Here is an 18740-nt window from a genome sequence, read left to right as displayed (position 1 = left end):
TCAACGAGCCTCCTGCTCTGAGAAATCGCCCGTAGCTTACCGGAGAAAAAGTAGTTCTGAAGATGTACGGGGGACACGTAACCAAAAGGTTTTAAGCTACAAAAAAGTATGCATGTGTTTTGTTAGACTATTTCAATAATTTTAAAACATCCCCGCATTACGTCAGACCTTGCTATCAATTGGGACTATTTTCTGGCCAGTATCACTCAGCCGTGCAGGCCCACAAGACAGCACGGCAACAGAAATCAATCAGACAGTTCATCACCACGCCGTGCAGGTGCGCAGGATAGCAACGGCTATTATTAGTGAGGAAGAACATGTACTAGCCCTATATATACCGACTACTACAACGCAAACGCTTCTGCTCTCTTCTGCCATGCGAATTGAGTAAACTCTCATTACGCCTTCGCGTGGCGCATTTAAGGGCGAGGAGAGGGGCTCATTTGATTGGTGTGATGTGTGTAAAACCCACACCATGCCTTCTCTCCTCCCTCTTTCCGACTTGCGCAGGTAGGAGGGACGGAGGTGGAAAAGAGGAGTAGCTGCGCCAGGCGCACGGTGTGCCAAACTTGCAAAATCCGCCTGGCCACACCCAGTTGGCGAAGCGCAGGTGCGCTGCGCCACCGCCTCGCCCGGTCTGTGAAACTAGAGCCCCAGGTGTTGATTAGCTGACAGCCCAACTCCTCTCTTCAGCCAAGTTTCTAAGACTTACAGCTGCAGATTTGATGATGATGTATGTTTGGACGAAGCTGTCCAGTAATAAGCACTGGGCTCATTGACTGTCCCCACTGTTGCCTGGCACCTTTCAGCATGGGCAACAGAATCAAGCATCACATAATTTTGAAAATAGTTTGCCTTAATTTTTATGTTGTGCATTTTTCATTTATGACATGACTGACTTCTGATCTATTTTTGTTTTCCTCATGAAAATGACATTTTACATGACAGATTACAGTTTCTTTTAAGAATGGGGAACAGTTCGGACAAAGTTGCAACATGTCAAGGTCTTTACAATGTGCTGTCGAATCTTGGTGGTTCTCATGCCGTAGATGATCGGGTTGAAACAGCTTGGGAACAACAGGTACATGGTGCTGAAAAAAACCCGAATGGCGGCAGGAAGACCGTTTCGGATCCGATAAGACAGTAAAGCAACAAGTGCAAAGATCAGGCTGACAGTCATTACCACAATGTGTGTGACACAGGTGTGGAGTGCTTTGATCCCAGACCTACCTGACCTCAGCACGGAGGTAAATATGACCACATAGGAAGAAGAGATAAAGATGAAGTCTGCCACGGGGATGAGAAACACGCCCAAGAGCCCCACCAGGCTGTTCATTGCGGTGCTTCCACAGGCCAGCTCCACTAAGGCCATGTGCTCACAGAAACAGTGGTTCATCACATTTGACGCACAGAATGATAATGATCCTGCCAGACCCATAAATGGTGTGATCAAGACGACATTTCTGACCACAAGCGGGATGAATCATGGTAACGCCATGCACTCATGATAGTAGAGAGGCGTACAGATGGCAAAGTAGTGGTCCAGTGCCATCCACACCAATAGAGTCGAGTGAAAAGTTCCAACAAAGTGAATGAAGTGCATCTGAACCAGGCAGCCAATCAGAGAGATTCCCCTCCAGTCAAACAGGAAGCTCAGCAGCATGTTGGGGAAGAAGAACAACGGGACGCTCAGGTCCACACACGCCATGCTGGCCATGAGGATGTACATCGGCGAGTGGAGGCTTCTCTGTGAAATGATGATATAAAGCAGCATGGAGTTGGCCAACAGTGACACAACCAACATGATGAAGAACGGGATGAAAAGGAAAGGCCTCAGAACTACACAGAACTACAGCCCGGTCATCAGAAGAAAATGTCAGCAAACACAAATAAGTTATGTTTTTATGTTTCATCGATATCATATCAACATTTCTAAAGTGATGTATGAGCTGACTTTGTCGTCTGGCAACATATTCTCATCTCAAGTCATCACATACAGCTCTGTTGTCAGTGAACTTTCACTTCTACAGGTGCAAACACTCCCCCCTCATACCAGTGAACATCCAGGGAATGGACATTGAGATGGTGAAATCTAACAAGTACCTGGGTGTTCACCTGATCAATAAATTGGACTGGACAGACAACACTAATGCACTATACAGGAGAGGACAAAGCAGAGTATATCTGATCATCTCATCTCATCTTACCTTATTATCTCCTGTTAATATACTCTGTATTACCAGAGAAGCTCACCTGAGAGTCGAGAACCGTACTGAGATATTTAAAGTTCTCCACAGTTTCAACATGTTGACCATCAAGTGAAACTGGCTCTGTTCTTAGGTCTTGTTTTGTTACAAATAATTAATTCTATTTTTTGTGCCTAAACTTAACCACGCATTAACCATTGTTAAGAAGCATTAAGATGCAACATATCTGCTACAAAATCATGTACAACTGTAACTCATCAGTGCCAATCATGCCAACATTTTTCAAATCTAATATATGTAGCCCGTCTACCCTCAATATATGTAGATGGGGCCCTGAGTTCTTTACTTCACTTAACTTTAGTGGGTTAAGTCTGACTAACTCAATATTATTTATCCTGGGTCCTTTAACAACCTTAGAGCTACTGGATATAACCAGATGTTAGTGACCTCTTTTTTGAAAATAGTTAAGTGTAATGACCCTTTATCAAATATTCACAGGCACAACAGTTAAATATATTCAAGATATTAGGACCTCAAACCTTAAAGTTAGAAAACACACTCAGAAATAAACTTCCCAATTAAAAGTACGATTTTACTTGAATAATAAGGCAAAAATAAATATAACAACTTAAAGTTAGTGTGCTCTTTTGTTTTTCACAAGTCCACAGATTATATCAGTTTTCTTTCAAACCATACAATATATTGTCACTTTTTATAGGTTTTAGTGTCCAAACAAAGTTTCAACAGTAATCAAACACAGTGCACACACCAATTATCACTATACTAAGCCGGCAAAATAATAATATTTAATAACATAACATTGTTGCAGGCCTGTATCGCTGCTTGTGTTCGTTGAGGCCAAAAAGTCAGCGGTCACTTCACTCTCAGCTGAGCAGAAAATAAATTAGCTGTAGGTACCTTTTTTTCAGGAGCTGTGTGGTCATCCAGAGAAGCTAACAGTTCACAGCCGTCTGTCCAGTAAGCAGGAGACAGCAGGAGGACACACTCACGGAGTTTGGGTGGATATCCAACGTTGCCAGAGGAACTCTGAGCATCCTCGATGGCTCAGAGCGCTATCTGGTGGATGTCCGTTGTCTCCCGGTTGGAAACTGTCCATGAGGCTAGGGTGTCGAGTTGGGTTAGCTCAGTTAGCTTAGCCTGCAGTCTCTCCACCTTATACACACGCTCACTTGGCTAACGAGTGACGTAACAGGTTACAATGTTGCAAAACGTCGGGCAGACGTTCTCAGTAACTCTCAATATAACGTCCTTTTACAGATTATCCTGTTGAAAATCTAAGACACCTACTATACAAACTGTTTTCTTCACGACTTCAGACGTCCACCCAAAAATTTATCGCATTCTCTCCTTTACTTCCCGTCCTCTCCCTCTCAACTCTCTCTCACCTGGATGCACCCCACAGCCAACCTCTCAAAAAAAAAACAACTCATGTGAAAAGAAAGCATTTCTTTAGAAAGGGTACCATAGAAATAAACAGCTTTTTATCAAATTAAATGAAATAAAACACATATAGCAATTTAAACATTTTTAAGCATTTTTACCATTTTTAACACATGAACTTGAGCTTTTACCAAACAATGAAATATATGTATTTCACCCTTTTTAACCTTTTATCAAATCCTATTTATTCATGTATTTATCACCAACTATTTACCATATTTATGCAAATTTTTACCCGAGCTACATATAACTTTAGCTGACTGACAGTGTCAGAAAAATGTTGTGTAATCTGTCTCACTCAGCTGGAGCCACAGATACAGATGCAGCTCTTGATCTCTCCAAACAAAATTGAAGAAATACTGATGAACATGTTTTACAAAGATGCTGTTACTGCTAACACTAGTACTACTGTGTCTGCAACAACAGATAAATATACATCAAAATGTCTAAAAAAAACACTGACATGCTCCTGACACATGAATTTACTTTGAATAATAATCCAAATCAAATCTATAGAAGAATACAACACACTGACACTGTCCATTTTGATTAATGGGTACTTTTACTTTTGGTACTTGAAATATATTTGCTGATGAACTACAGGACTTTTAACACGGCGACCAACACTGGACATTAACTAATAATAATTATCCATATTTTTTAAGGGTTAGGGTTAGGGTTAGGGTTAGGGTTAGGGTTGAACATGTGAGCAGCAAACATTTTAGTGCACCTCTTACAAAAAATATTGCCACCAACTAATAACATTGAGGGTTGTCACCTCACCCACGGGACAGTGTGCCGGCTACCATGGACGGCGGAACGCATCTGAACAAGGAGGGGGCATAATTTCAAGTCACGCGGAGGGGGTGGGGGGGCATATGCATTGAAACAGACAATATTACTGATGTATTAAATAACGTTGTGGAGCACTTTTTTTTATTCCGATGCCACACAGAACACATGCTTGCTCAGATTAACCCCTCTGATCCCACTCTAACACACACAACAGGCCAAGCCTATTTACACATAAACGCACAGATGAAACTATAGCAAACAACAAAGTACATCCAGTCCACAACCACAACCAAAACTCATCTTGCTGCCTTGAATCTAAATCAACATCATATTCATTATCATCACAAGTCAGCACTCATATCAGACTGATGTGCAGAGCTGCGCACACACACACACACACACACACACACACACACACAACAACAAAACAAGCGCAGCTGCGCAGTTACTGAAAAGTAACCAGAACGCTGAATTTCTGACCATTACCGCCCGCAACCGCAATGTGTATGTCCACTCCCGCCCGCTCCCGCAAAACTCTGAGAATTTATGCCCGCACAATAATAGAGATGCATTGATTTTGTGTCTTCTCCCGTCCCGCAGGAGAAAACACGTCATTTTATAGGCTATTAATAAAGAGATTCATGGGGTTGTTTGTTTCGTTTCCCTGGCCTGCATGTCTTTTGACGCACTGGTCAGGAATAGCGCTCCTATTTCGTTGTTTTCATTTAGTTTTTAATGAAATAAAGGCTGTTTCATATTCTATTCTCTGTATTTATTTATTTTTCTACCTTTATATAATCACGCAGTGATTGAGGTTAAGGCAAGCCCGGCGCCAGGATGAAGTTACTGAGGGGGCAGTTAAAAATTACGAGGGGGCAAATCTTTATTATGCAGCATAGGTTCACACAGTGAGTTATAAAGAGCGCGCAGACGTGTGTAATTGTCGTGCGTAATGACAGCTCGTCGCCGGTGAAACACAAACTGCACGTCTTCTTTCATGTTTGTCTCATGACAGATGGAGCTGACAGACAGACAGACAGACAGGTGGAGCAAGCGGCAAATTGGTATGAAAGCTGGTTCAGGGCATATTCGTCCATTTATGAATAAATATGGAGTGGAAACGCTCATGCATGTGCACCAAGTTCCTGTGTTGACATCCTGTCGCTAGGCTATATCTTCTTCTTCTTTTTCTTCTTCTTCTACTGTTTAATGGGGACCCGCGGGACCCGGCGGATCCCAATCCCAATGCAGCCCTCTATGTCAGAGTACAAAAGTTACCCGGGCCATGGCCCCCCTGGCCCCCCCGGTTCCACGGTCTATGTCGGCTACCACGTTGTCTGCTCCTCTTTTGTGCCTGATCTCAGTGTTGTACCCCTATGCCAGTAGAGCCAAATGCATCAACCGCTGGTTGTGATTGTACATCTGGGCTAGGAAAACCAGAGGATTGTGATCAGTGAAAACAACAACTGGGACTGAACGGGAGCCAACATATACCTCAAAATGCTGCAGGTCGAGGAGCATGGCTAGCGTCTCCTTCTCAATGGTGGAGTAGTTCAGTTGATGGCACTTGAACTTAACAGAGAAGTAACATACTGGATGGCACAAGCCCCCCTTCACCACCCTGCAACAGTACGGCACCGGCTCCAGAGGCACTGGCATCCACCTGTAGCTGGAAAGGCAGGGAAAAGTTAGTGGCAGCCAACAAAGGAGCACTACAAAGGAGAGATTTGGCAGCCTCAAAAGCATGCTGACATTCATCATTCCACACAAATGGAGCCGCAGGACTGCACAACCTGGTCAGGGGAGCAACCACAACAGAAAAATTCCTGCAGAAACAACGGTAGTAACCTGCCATGCACAGAAAACGCCGCAGTTCACGCCTGGTGGTCGGAACTGAGTAAGACAACACTGCTGCAACTTTTGTAGGTGACCATAGCCTTACCAAACTCACATTTAGCAAGGTTAAGGGTTAGCGACGCGTTAGCAAGCCGCTGAAACACTTCTCTCAGACTGGACATGTGGCTGAAGCCACTTGTAAATGGGGAAAGGTGGGACCTGGAGAAAAAAAAAAAAGGGAAGGGGACACAAAGAAAAACAACACTGGCCAGCGGCCGTAACAACGATATAAATTTGTTTACATCAGTAATGTTAGTAAACACAGCCGAGAAAACATGACAACCTTTTTGAATTCTGATCAGCTGACAGACACAGTTCTATTGTTATTTTTTATTTTTTTTGGTTAAAATGCAGTGTCAAATTCTCTTGCTTTTATTTTCTTTTCGACAATAATTTAAAATGACTGGTTGAAATAGAGATTTTTGTGTTTTGTATTTTGTTGATGGGGCCACTCTTGTGTCGGCATTTTCAGCAGTGACTGTACCTTTAAGACTCCTCTCCTAAACCTGAAATATCATCACTGAAAATTAAATATATTTAAAAAATTGACTTGTCATTTTACCCACAATGACTAAACTTTATAACAAAGAAAGCAAAAAGTCAGCCAAATGAATGATATGGAAAACTACTTTTCTTCAGTGACCACAGAATAAAGCATAACTTCATCAGAGACAGAGAAAGGGAAAATTACATCAGGCCTGTAGACAGTTTACTCTCTTACTGCAAAATCTAAACACACACTTTTGTTCAAGATTCTCTTGCATTTATTTTTTGTAGAAAATAATTTAAAATTACTGGTTTAAAAAGAAAGTTTTGTGTTTTGTAGTTTGTTTATGGGGCTACCCTTTTGTAGACATTTTCAGTAGTGACTGTACCTGTTAGACTCCTATCCTACACCCTGAAATATTGTCACTAAAATTAAAGTGTTTAAAAACCGGACTTGTAATTTTATCCATGATAACTAAACTTTATGCCAAATGAACGATATGGAAAACTACTTTTCTTCAGTGACCACAGAACAAAGCAACAACTTCATCAGGAACGGAGAAAGGAAAAAAAATTCAGGCCTGCAGTCAGAGTAGTTACCGCCTCCTGCAATTCTTAATATTTTCTCTTTGTGACTTAGCTGCTTTTGTCTAAACTCACAGAAGTCAAATCTGTCTCCTTATGTCACATTTTTACATTTTGCAAGGGTCTGACTGTTTTGTTGGAGAGGAAAATGCCAGCAACAGAAAACAGGCACAGGAGTGACTGCAGAGAAATAACTTCGATCAGAAAAACAGCAAGAACATTATTAGTTAATGCATCTGCTGGCTGAAGGGAAACTTTGAAAAGATTCAATAGCATATACTTGTTAGAGGAACAACACATCAGCACCATCACACATTTTAACAAACAAATCTCACCAGAAGCAGAGCTGGGTCATCTCTCCTCAGAGTGTTTGGTTTCACATCACAGAGAACACTGAAAACACTCAATTTCAATTACATTTAATCAGAAAACATCATCAAGGTCTTGAGACTTCTCTGAGTAAATTTGAGGTTGATTTGGTCAACCTGCTGGGAAAAGTAAATGAAAGCATAAAACATGTTGTTTCCTGTTGCCATTAAAGGGACACCAGGTGTTGGCCAGTTGACAGCCCCAAGTTAGTTTGTAAGACTTACAGCTGGTGATTTGATGATGAATCAAAAATCAAGAGAATCAAGCATCACATCATTTTAAAACAGTTCATTTTAATTTCTACGTTCCATGAGCATTTTCATTTATGACATGACAAACTTCTGATCTATTTTTGTTTTTCTCATTAAATTGACATTTTATATTTCAGATTTTTAATAGTAGCGACAGGATGTCATGGTCTTCATGATGTGCTGTCGTATCTCAGTGGTTCTCATGCCGTAGATGATCGGGTTGAAACAGCTTGGGACCAACACATACATGATACTAAAGAAAACCCGTACAGCAGCAGGAAGACCGTTTCTGATTCGATATGACAGGTATGCAACAAGTGCAAAGGTCAGGCTGACGGTCATTACCACAATGTGAGTGACACAAGTGTGGAGCGCTTTAACACCCGACTTACCGGAACTCAGCACAGAGGTGAATATGACCACATAGGAAGAACTGATGAAGATGAAGTCTGCTACAGGGGTGAGGAAGATACCCAACAGCCCAAACAGGTTGTTTTTGGCAGTGCTTCCACAGGCCAGCTCCACTAAGGCCATGTGCTCACAGAAACAGTGATTTATCACATTTGAAGAGCAGAATGACAATGATCCTGCCAGACTCACCACAAGTATAGTCAGGAAGATGTTTCTAATAAGAAGTGGAATTACAAATTTGAGGAATCGTGGTAACGCCATGCGTTCATGGTAGCAGAGCGGCGAACAGATGGCAAAGTAGCGGTCCAGTGCCATCCAAACCAACAATGTGGACTGAAAAGCTGCAACAAAGTGAACGAACTGCATCTGAACCAGGCAGCCAATCAGAGAGATTCCCCTCCAGCCAAACAGGAAGCTCAGCAGCATGTTGGGAACAATGACCAATGACCAGCTCAGGTCCACACATGCCATGCCAGCAATGAGGATGTACATTGGTGAGTGGAGGCTTCTCTGTGAAATGATGACATACAGCAGCATGGAGTTGGCCGACAGTGACACAACAAACATGATGAAGAATGGAATGAAGAGGACGGGCCTCAGAACTCCGAGTTCATTGAAGCCATTGAGAATGAAATGTTTGTGTGAAGAGACGTTCTCCATCTCCACTTAAAACGTCCTCATTCAAGGTTTTAAATGGAATACCTGAAAACAGAGAAACATTTTTAAAAGTTCCTTCACCCCTCAAAGACACAATCTGTGATCTGAATAAAGTCAAAACACACGTACACACCTCAAACAGCCCGATCATCAGAAGAAAATGTCAGCAAACACAAATATGTTACATTTTTGTGTTTCATCTGTAACTAAGGTTCTATGAATCCTAGATGACCCCTGCCAAACTGCAGACCACTGCTGACAACAAACAAGAAAACCGATTGTTGGCAACCCTTTGTGATGTTTCCATTGGTGTTGAGCCACAGAACCTCGGGGTTTTTCAATGACCCGTCCCTGCTTATCAAATGTAGGTATTTTACGCTAAAATGTGAACTTTTCTTGACCATAACCAAAAGGTCTTCTTGCCTGAACCTCACCACACGTTAACTACAGTGTTGTTGAGAAGCATCATGATTCAACGTATCCACAACAAAATACTGTACAGCTGTAACTTATTTGTGGTTGGCAGAAATATAAAATACCAATATTTTTCAAAATAAAGTGTAATATAGACAAGGTCATTAGAAACACTTAACATGTTAAATCAGTTAATGTCTGTGTCTGTCTGTGGTTCTTAACTTATTGGTCACATTGCTGAGTTAAGAATATTAATGGCATTTGGGATGAGGGACTTCCTTAATACATTTTAGCTGCCAAAGAGACTCTGCAATGCCTTCCAAAGCTCAAGAGCTCAAACTGGCTGAAGACAGGATGGCAGCTACCAGCTAAAATACTCCTCGCTTTTTTCTTTGTCCTCCCTGTAAAGAGTTGGCTCAAGGGCTTTTATGGTTTGGCAAATATTGTGCTTTCAATTGATGCAGTCCTAGAAAGTTTTTTTCCTAGATATAGAGATAAAATGACCATAACAAGCAGAAAGGTAAAAACACTCTCAACCATAATTTACTACATGATGTCTACAATCTGCTGGCTAACAATGAGGCCACAAAGTTTCACTTGAGAGTCGAGAACCGTACTGAGATATTTAAAGTTTTCCACAGTTTCAACATATTGACCATCAAGTGAAACTGGCTCTGTACTTAGATCTTGTTTTGTGCAAATATATAATTCTAGTTTTGCTTAAACCTAACCACATGTTAACCTCAGCGTTGCTGAGAAGCATTAAGATTCAATGTATCTGCTACAAAATTACATACAACTGTAACTTATCTGTGGTTTACAGAAATGTTAAATGCCAACATTTTTAAAATCAAATGTAATTTTTAGCTGGTTGATTGAAATATGTAGTGGAACCTAGAGCCACAGATACAGATGCAGCTCTCAATCTCTCCCAACAAAAGTGAAGAAAAACTGCTGAACATGTTTTATAAAGATATGTACATTTGTGTTAAAGGTTCAAAACATGTAAAAAGGGTGCATCTGCACATTCGGAAAGATTCTATTTCAAATTAACTTCACTTTTCTGTGAAGTTCATATTTCATCATTTTATTTTAAATGAAAGTAGGTTGTCTTTAACCATTTAGTTGTTAATACTGTTACTACTAACACTACTACTACTACTATGTCTGCAACAACATAGAAATATAATATACATAAAAATGTCCCACGCTCTCCCTCTCCCTAGTTAGTTATTTTCTGTTTCTTAGTTAAATTGCAGTCATCTGGAATTTACTCTCTTACTGCAAAATCTAAACACACACTTTTGGTCAAGATTCTCTTGCATTTATTTTTTGTAGAAAATAATTTAAAATGTTTAAGGTTTAAAAAGAGAGTTTTGTGTTTTGTAGTTTGTTTATGGGGCTACCCTTTTATAAACATTTTCAGTAGTGACTGTACCTGTAAGACTCCTATCCTACACCCTGAAATATTTTCATTAAAATTCAAGTATTTAAAAACCGGACTTGTAATTTTATCCACGATAACTAAACTTTCTGCCAAAAAACGACTTTTCTTTTACCGCCTCCTGAAATTCTTAATATTTTCTCGTGACCATATTTGTGACTTAGCTGCCTTTGTCTAGACCCACAGAAGTCAAATCTGTCTCCTAATATCACCTTTTCACATTTTGCGAGGGTTTGACTGTTTTGTTGGAGAGGAAAATACGAGCGACAAGAAAACAGGCACAGGAGTGACTGCAGAGAAATAACTTCTATCAGAAAAACAGCAAGAACATTATCAGTTAATGCATCTGCTGGCTGAAGGGAAACTTTGAAAAGATTCAAAAGCATATACTTGTTAGAGGAACAACACATCAGCACCATCACACATTTTAACAAACAAACCTCACCAGAAGCAGAGCTGGCTCATCTCTCCTCAGAGTGTTTGGTTTCACATCACAGAGAACACTGAAAACACTCAAATTCATTAGAAGACTCAGACAATCATTTTCACAGTATCTAAAAATGGCATCAAAGAGCATATCATTGATCATATCATCAACTCTGGAAAATGTCTGAAACAATCCAGGTGAAATATCTCCCCCACTGTCAGAAAATCAGATTTGGGAACTCAACCATGAAAAGTTCAACAAGAGGAGCTGCTGACAGTTCAGCTCCGTAGAAAAGAATTCAGCAGCTTTTACTTGTTCTTGGTGTTTGGGAATTTGTCTTGTCTGCCAGGTGTTAATGTCCTCCATCCATCCATCGACCACATGTCCCTGCTGAATGCTGACTAAGCACTTTAATACCCTCCGTCTGATGCTGCCATAGGCTGCAGAGATGACGTTCAACACCTCATTCCATTTCAGCCAATTCACAATAAAAAAATCTAAGAACTACAAGTCATGATTGTTAACAAGGTATTCATCAGCTGTAGTACTGTACACATGTGTAACAACCAGTGTTGTGCTAGTTACTGAAAAATAGTGACTAGTTACCATTACTAGTTACTTCATTAAAAAGTAACTCAGTTAGTAACTCAGTTACTTAAACCAAAATGTAATGTGTTACTGAGAAAAGTAACTTTTTAGTTATGAACTCAACTTAGGACTCTCGTCTTGGTTCGCCATCACGCCATGACCTTGATGCACGCACACTAGTGTCATCTATAACTCTGAATATGTCCTGGCTGTAGATGACTGAGTGAGGACGGTAGAGGGCGCCAGGTGCTTTTTTTTTTTTGCAGTGTAGATTTTCTAAGCCACAAAGAAGACAACGTTGCTAAGAAGGATCATGTTTTGGGAAACTCAGCCCTGGACTGAGGACCCTGAGGATGGCTGAGGACGGCTATGAGCTGAAACGCGTCCGTTCGACCGCTACTGTGCAATCCACTATATGAAAAAGTATTATACTTATTAGAGAGTGCTGTCGGGTTTTTCTGCTTTGCTGTAATTTTTTGGACTGGCACCCAATTACACTTTGAGACTTCTGAGTGAGCACGCCAAGTTTGCTGAAGACTTATCTCCATACACAACAGTACTAGCCATTGACGCATCGCTGAAACGGGCCAAAGCCGTCAATGAGGTATCTACTGTATATGATATCTATGGGTGTAATAGTCATTTTCATCCACACTCCATTCCAGTTGGTGGCGGTAATGCACCAATTCGTTGTTTGCCAACTGCCAATAAACAGTAGAGGAAGAAGAAGAAGAACTCAGCCCTGCAGCCCAAAACATTTCCTAACTGTATTGGCTCGCAGCTACATCGCCTAAGTGACAGCGGATGGAGTTTAACCAAGGGACTGTTAGACTACAACTTGACAAAACAATTGAACGGTATAGGAAACATGCAACATGTCTTCTACAGTGGAGTCACTCGCTGTCAGGCAGCTAAACGTTTTACAACTACAGTGCTTGGATACAAATATGGAAAATGAGCTAAAGAGAACATTTGAAGAGCTACATGATGATGTCGAGTCCGTCGCCCACCGCAGACACTGTCTGTCCACAACAAAAGCTTCCTCAGGATAACAATGGATATCACGTCACTGGATATAACGTTACTGGGACTAAACATCTACAGAAGCGCTACGGCTTAATGTAACGTTATAGCACTGTGGTGAGGCCAGCAGGTCGACAGTGACTTCAGAGATGGTGAGAGACGTGTTTCATTAAGAAGCTTCATATACCTCTATCTGACTTGACCAGAGATGGGACCAAGTCACACATGTGCAAGTCTCAAGTCAAGTCAAGTCAAGTCAAGTCAAGTCAAGTCAAGTCAAGTCAGGTCACAGGTTATGTCAAGTCAAGACAAGTCAAGTCACCTTATTATTGTAATTTTACCTGCAGAATCTGATCTTAATAAAGTGAAAAGACAAGATATAAGTAACTGTCAGTAAACACCATTGGCCAATGTGTCCAACCTGTTTTTAAAAATATGACAATAATTTGGATCTGCATTGTAATTACTGATATTCAGTAAAATACATCATGGAATCAAACAAAACAGAAAAAATAACTTCATAAAATTATTTATTGATGGCTTTCAATCTAAACAAGATCACTTCTGCCTCACTTCTGCTAACAGTGTTTGAAATATTTTAGTTGCCAAGAAAAAAAAAGGCAAACATATGAAAATCTGAATACTTCATTTAGTCCATCTCAAACAGTATTCACTCAACTTTACAACCTAAGTTACTTGGGTTACTCAGTTTTAACCAAATTTTAGGTGACTTCATTGCTGCAATGTTTACTTTGCAGGGCCGACCCCCATGCACGCGCGCACACACACACACACACACACACACACACACACACACACACACACACACACACTAACCAAGGCAGCGGCCAAAATCACCCATTTAGCTCATTTAACCCTGTGTTGCTTGTTCATAAAACATACAGCCGGTCCTGTGATGAACCGGTCGGAATGTTCGCTCACGTTTTCTGGGGTTAATGTTAGCAAATAAATTAAAAAACAAAATGACGAACAAAGTTTGAAGTTGTCACCTGGCTGTCCGAGATGTTTATGCCGCATGTCTTGCACTGTTGGCTGTCCGAGATGTTTATGCCGCATGTCTTGCACTGTGCTGTTCGTCTTTTGCCGTCATAATGCTGTGTTCCCACCAAACGCGATGAACGCAATTTAATCGCTCGTAACGCGCCGCCCATAACGCGCGAGTTTGGACGCCTGACCATTTTGTTAATTCGCGTTTACGCATCATTCGCGTGAGTAGTGTGGAAGCCGGCTGTGCTAACTGGAGCTAAGCTAGTGCTAACGTTCATAGTACAACCATTCTGCAAACTAATTAAAGACACATATTTACAGAACTTACCAAGTAGACCAGTCTCCTCGGCGTCTTTCACCCAAGCCTGCTCCTTTTTGTTGCGGTCTCTGTAGAGTAGACAAGTAGAATCATATAGCTCCGGGTAGCCACTGACAACCATGGCTGACATAACCACCAGTGCTGCTTTGTACCTGCTGGAAGTCCCAGATGCGTCGGAGGGCCAAACGCCGTCGTTTTTGGGTTCACCCTATCCTGCAGAAGCGTATCCAGCTCAGCGAGTTTCGCCACCTCCTCCAGGAACTCCATCTGGATGATAGCCGCTTTCAGCGGTACTTCAGGCTGACTGGGGCCCAGTTTGAGGACCTGTTGGCGAGGGTTGGCGCCAGGATCTCCCGGCAGGACACCAACTACAGGCGCTCCATTTCAGCTGCGGAGCGTCTGTCCATCTGTCTCCGGTGAGTAGCAGTTTATTGCTGTGTCAACAACTGGACGTTGTTGACACACGCCAGTGACGTCGGGAGAATCTCAACGCTGATTGGCTTTCGCGGCACAGCGTCACGCGAATTCGCCTCACAAGTTCAATATTTTCAACTCGAGCGATGAGGCGTTGGACGCGAATTTCGCGTCTATTGCGCCGCGCTAGACGCCTCTATCGCGTCCATCGCGTCGCTCATCGCTTCTTTGCATTGACTTTGTATGTAATCTTGACACGCGAATTTGCGAATTCACGTTTGGTGGGAACACAGCATAATGGTAATTCCGAAAGCCGAAGACGATGACTCTCGGTACCCCTCCCGCTGACATGTTGATGCCTATCTGATATAAGAGGGTCTGTTTCTCCAATAAACACGTACGGTACGTAGAGAGGGCATGACTGATTGACAGGGTAGTGATCCAATCATGACAACGCCATTCTCAGCCTGCGCTCCTACCGGGCAATCGAAATTATTTTTTAAATTAATTTATTAATTTTATACTCTAACCGAAAACATGATGTGAATAACACTCAAGTCATTCAAGTCATCGTGTCTCAAGTCAAGTCAAGTCCCGAGTCTTCAACTTCCAAGTCTGAGTCAAGTCTCAAGTCTTTTATTTTTTGTCAAGTCAAGTCACAAGTCATCAAAACAGCGACTCGAATCGACTCGAGTCCAAGTAACAATGACTCAAGTCCCCATCTCTGGACTTGACTATCGTTTATTGTTTAGGGCTAAAATGTTTTAGTGAAAAGGAACTTCAGTTTGTGAAGGAATACTGCATGCTGTGCGCCGTTTTAAAACCTGGCCAAAAATAACAGAGTAACACACCGTTTGGTGATGGTAACTGAGTTACTTAATTTAAAAACTAATGTTAGAGTATTACTTACTGCCAAAACTAACGGCGTTAGTGTAACACGTTACTAATAACGCGTTACTGCCCAACACTGGTAACAATCCACTGATCTGGATCAATACATCAATTTATTGATCAACAATCTAATATCATGGATGCAAAGTGAAAACATTCAACCATATCTTCATCTCTTGGATATGCCTTTATTTTGAAAATCTGCCACAGTCAAACAGCTACAGGTAGGTGGCAAACAGCCAAGAAAAAAACAATGAGGTTACAGATATTTACTGAGAAATAAATCAGCAGTGTGATGTTTGTAAAAAATGCTGTAATGGGATTGAACATCATGTAATGTTCCCTGTTTGGCTGGCACCCACTCCGCTAACTTCTTGCAGCAACATTAGCTGCTCTGTTTCAACAATGATTGGAGAAAACGTGCATTCAGGCTGAAATTCATTCATTCCTGCTGGAGGTCACAGGTTGATGAATTTTTAAAAGCAGAGATGCAGTCTCTACGGAGAAACTCAAAGGGACACAGTCTTATCCCAGTCAACAAGCCATGCCAGGGTCCTTTCCAGCAACCTGGCATATACTTTCCAGAGGGGACTCAGCAACGTGACACCTCGATAATCAGAGCAGACCCTCCCGATCCCTGCCATTCCAAATTTACTATCCCCATCCACCACAAAACATTAAAAAGGTCACCTAAGTCACCTGAGACAGCCCAACATTACCCTGGCCTTTCAGCATGGCCAAGGGCAAATATCATCCACCCTTGGCAGTTGGCAATTCCAGGGCTTGACAACTACCTGACTGATCTCTGGGTAAGGCTTTCCCTGAGTCCTCCAAATCTGCTTTTCTTCATGTTTGTTCAGAAGTTCCCCAGTGTTTTCAATGCTCCGAGTCAAGTCTAGCAGTTTCCTGGTTCCCTTCTCCATGGCTTCCCTGAAGTCCTTCCACATGCAGGAGTTGTTTCAGTGATTATCAAGCTGCAGCCCCTCTAATGTCCTGGTACTATTCAGCTACTTGAGGAGAAGTCTAGAGATTCTTCTTTGCAGGGTCTCAGGTTACCACAACAAAAAGGATTAATAACCTTATGACCTCAACTGCCAGCAGCTTCCTTCACAGTGGAGAGTTAAAACATTGCCCAATCTGATTCCATATCCCTAGCCTTCCCAAAGATTTAGGGAAAAATCTTCCAGAGATGGTGTTGGAGAATTGGAGGAACTCACCCTCATAACACATTTGAGTTAACCAGGTCCGTCTGGCAGCCTCCCCCACCTCATCCAACTCAACTAGAGCTTAGATCGGACCCAAAAAATTCAGCCCGACCCGGCCCGAGCCTGTGCACGTTATGTCCGGGAGCGGCCCGTCCAATTAACTGTAATTGTGGGCCAGAGCCCGATTTAAACCCGACATTTGTCAATAAGTTGGCTGTTATAATTAACGCTAAGGACACACCGAGCGCGTTAGTGCCGCGGAAGTCCTGCGAGTGTACTCGCAGGCGCTTGACTGTCCACACAGGCAGCGCATTTCTCCTGCACTCTCCGCACCGGTTAAACATCGAATCCACTCGTCTGTTCCCGTCACTATCAATCAATCAATTAATCAATCAATCAATCAATCAATCAATTTTATTTATAAAGCCCAATATCACAAATCACAATTTGCCTCACAGGGCTTTACAGCATACGACATCCCTCTGTCCTTATGACCCTCACAGCTGATCAGGAAAAACTCCCCAAAAAACCCTTTAACGGGGAAAAAAAATGGTAGAAACCTACTCGTTTTTTCACTTCAACAGGTCATTTTAAACATGGGTAAGTCCATATTTTCATCGTTTTTTACAACGTAATAAGTTAATGACAATTTGTCATTGCATGTCCATGTATTGAGTGTGTTGGGTAAACACTGAATGAATAGGGCCTATTTTTTGGAGGCATGGAAAGCCGCTGTCCCTCCCACTTATCTCTACCAGCCCCCCTCTTTCTCTCTTTCTGTATGTGTAAATTGTAACCCCCAACCTGTAGCCATTTCTCTCTCTCTTTTATCTGACTCTCTCTCTCTCTCTATTTGGGGCCGGGCTCGGGCTTGGGCAGAGAATCTAAGTTCTAAACTCAACACCAAGTGTTGATCAGCTGACAGCCCTGCTCCTCTCTTCAGCCAAGTTTCTAAGACTTACAGCTGCAGATTTGATGATGATGGATATTTGGACGAAGCTGTCCAGTAATAAGCACTGGGCTCAATGACTATCCCCACTGTTGCCTGGCACCTTTCAGCATGGGCAACTCTTAGAAAAGACAGAATCAAGCATCAAATGATTCTAAAATAGTTTGCTTTAATTTTTATGTTGTGCATTTGTCGTTTATGACATGACTGACTTCTGATCTATTTTTGATTTCGTCATGAAAATGACATTTTACATTACAGATTACAGTTTCTTTTAAGAATGGGGAACAGTTCGGACAAAGTGGCAACATGTGAAGGTCTTCACAATGTGCTGTCGAATCTCGGTGGTTCTCATGCCGTAGATGATTGGGTTGAAACAGCTTGGGAACAACAGGTACATGGTGCTGAAAAAAACCCGAATGGCGGCAGGAAGACCGTTTCGGATCCGATAAGACAGTAAAGCAACAAGTGCAAAGATCAGGCTGACAGTCATTACCACAATGTGTGTGACACAGGTGTGGAGTGCTTTGATCCCAGACCTACCTGACCTCAGCACGGAGGTAAATATAACCACATAGGAAGAAGAGATAAAGATGAAGTCTGCCACAGGGATGAGAAACACGCCCAAGAGCCCCACCAGGCTGTTCATTGCGGTGCTTCCACAGGCCAGCTCCACTAAGGCCATGTGCTCACAGAAACAGTGGTTCATCACATTTGATGCACAGAATGATAATGATCCTGCCAGAACCACAAATGGTGTGATCAAGAGGACATTTCTGACCACAAGCGGGATGATAAACTTGAGGAATCGTGGTAACACCATGCGTTCATGATAGTAGAGAGGCGTACAGATGGCAAAGTAGCGGTCCAGTGCCATCCACACCAATAGAGTCGAGTGAAAAGTTCCAACAAAGTGAATGAAGTGCATCTGAACCAGGCA

The 18740-nt window shown here is 42.1% G+C and overlaps 2 protein-coding genes and 1 pseudogene across 2 annotated transcripts; all 3 read right to left on the bottom strand.

Annotated features, from left to right (window-relative positions):
* Nucleotides 1-961: 961 nt before the first annotated feature.
* On the bottom strand, nucleotides 962-3262 carry LOC126400760 (olfactory receptor 52K1-like; annotated as a pseudogene).
* Nucleotides 3263-8191: 4929 nt separating this feature from the next.
* Nucleotides 8192-11499, bottom strand: LOC126400751 (olfactory receptor 52E8-like). The gene is made up of 2 exons (XM_050061683.1): nucleotides 11488-11499; nucleotides 8192-9121 (listed from the first exon to the last, which is right to left on the bottom strand). Exons 1-2 carry the CDS (start codon nucleotides 11497-11499, stop codon nucleotides 8192-8194), a joined length of 942 nt encoding a protein of 313 aa, XP_049917640.1.
* Nucleotides 11500-18074: 6575 nt separating this feature from the next.
* Nucleotides 18075-18740, bottom strand: LOC126400743 (olfactory receptor 52L1-like; the record flags this gene model as incomplete). The annotated part of the gene is made up of 1 exon (XM_050061670.1): nucleotides 18075-18740. A coding segment is annotated over one exon (666 nt), but the record flags the coding sequence as incomplete, so codon positions are not given.

The sequence above is a fragment of the Epinephelus moara genome, chromosome 2 (genome assembly GCF_006386435.1).
Source record: "Epinephelus moara isolate mb chromosome 2, YSFRI_EMoa_1.0, whole genome shotgun sequence".
In the NCBI taxonomy this organism is placed as follows: Eukaryota; Metazoa; Chordata; class Actinopteri; order Perciformes; family Serranidae; genus Epinephelus; species Epinephelus moara.
The sequence above is the reverse complement of the archived record's forward strand: the minus strand, read 5'-3'. Positions and strand labels throughout refer to the sequence as shown.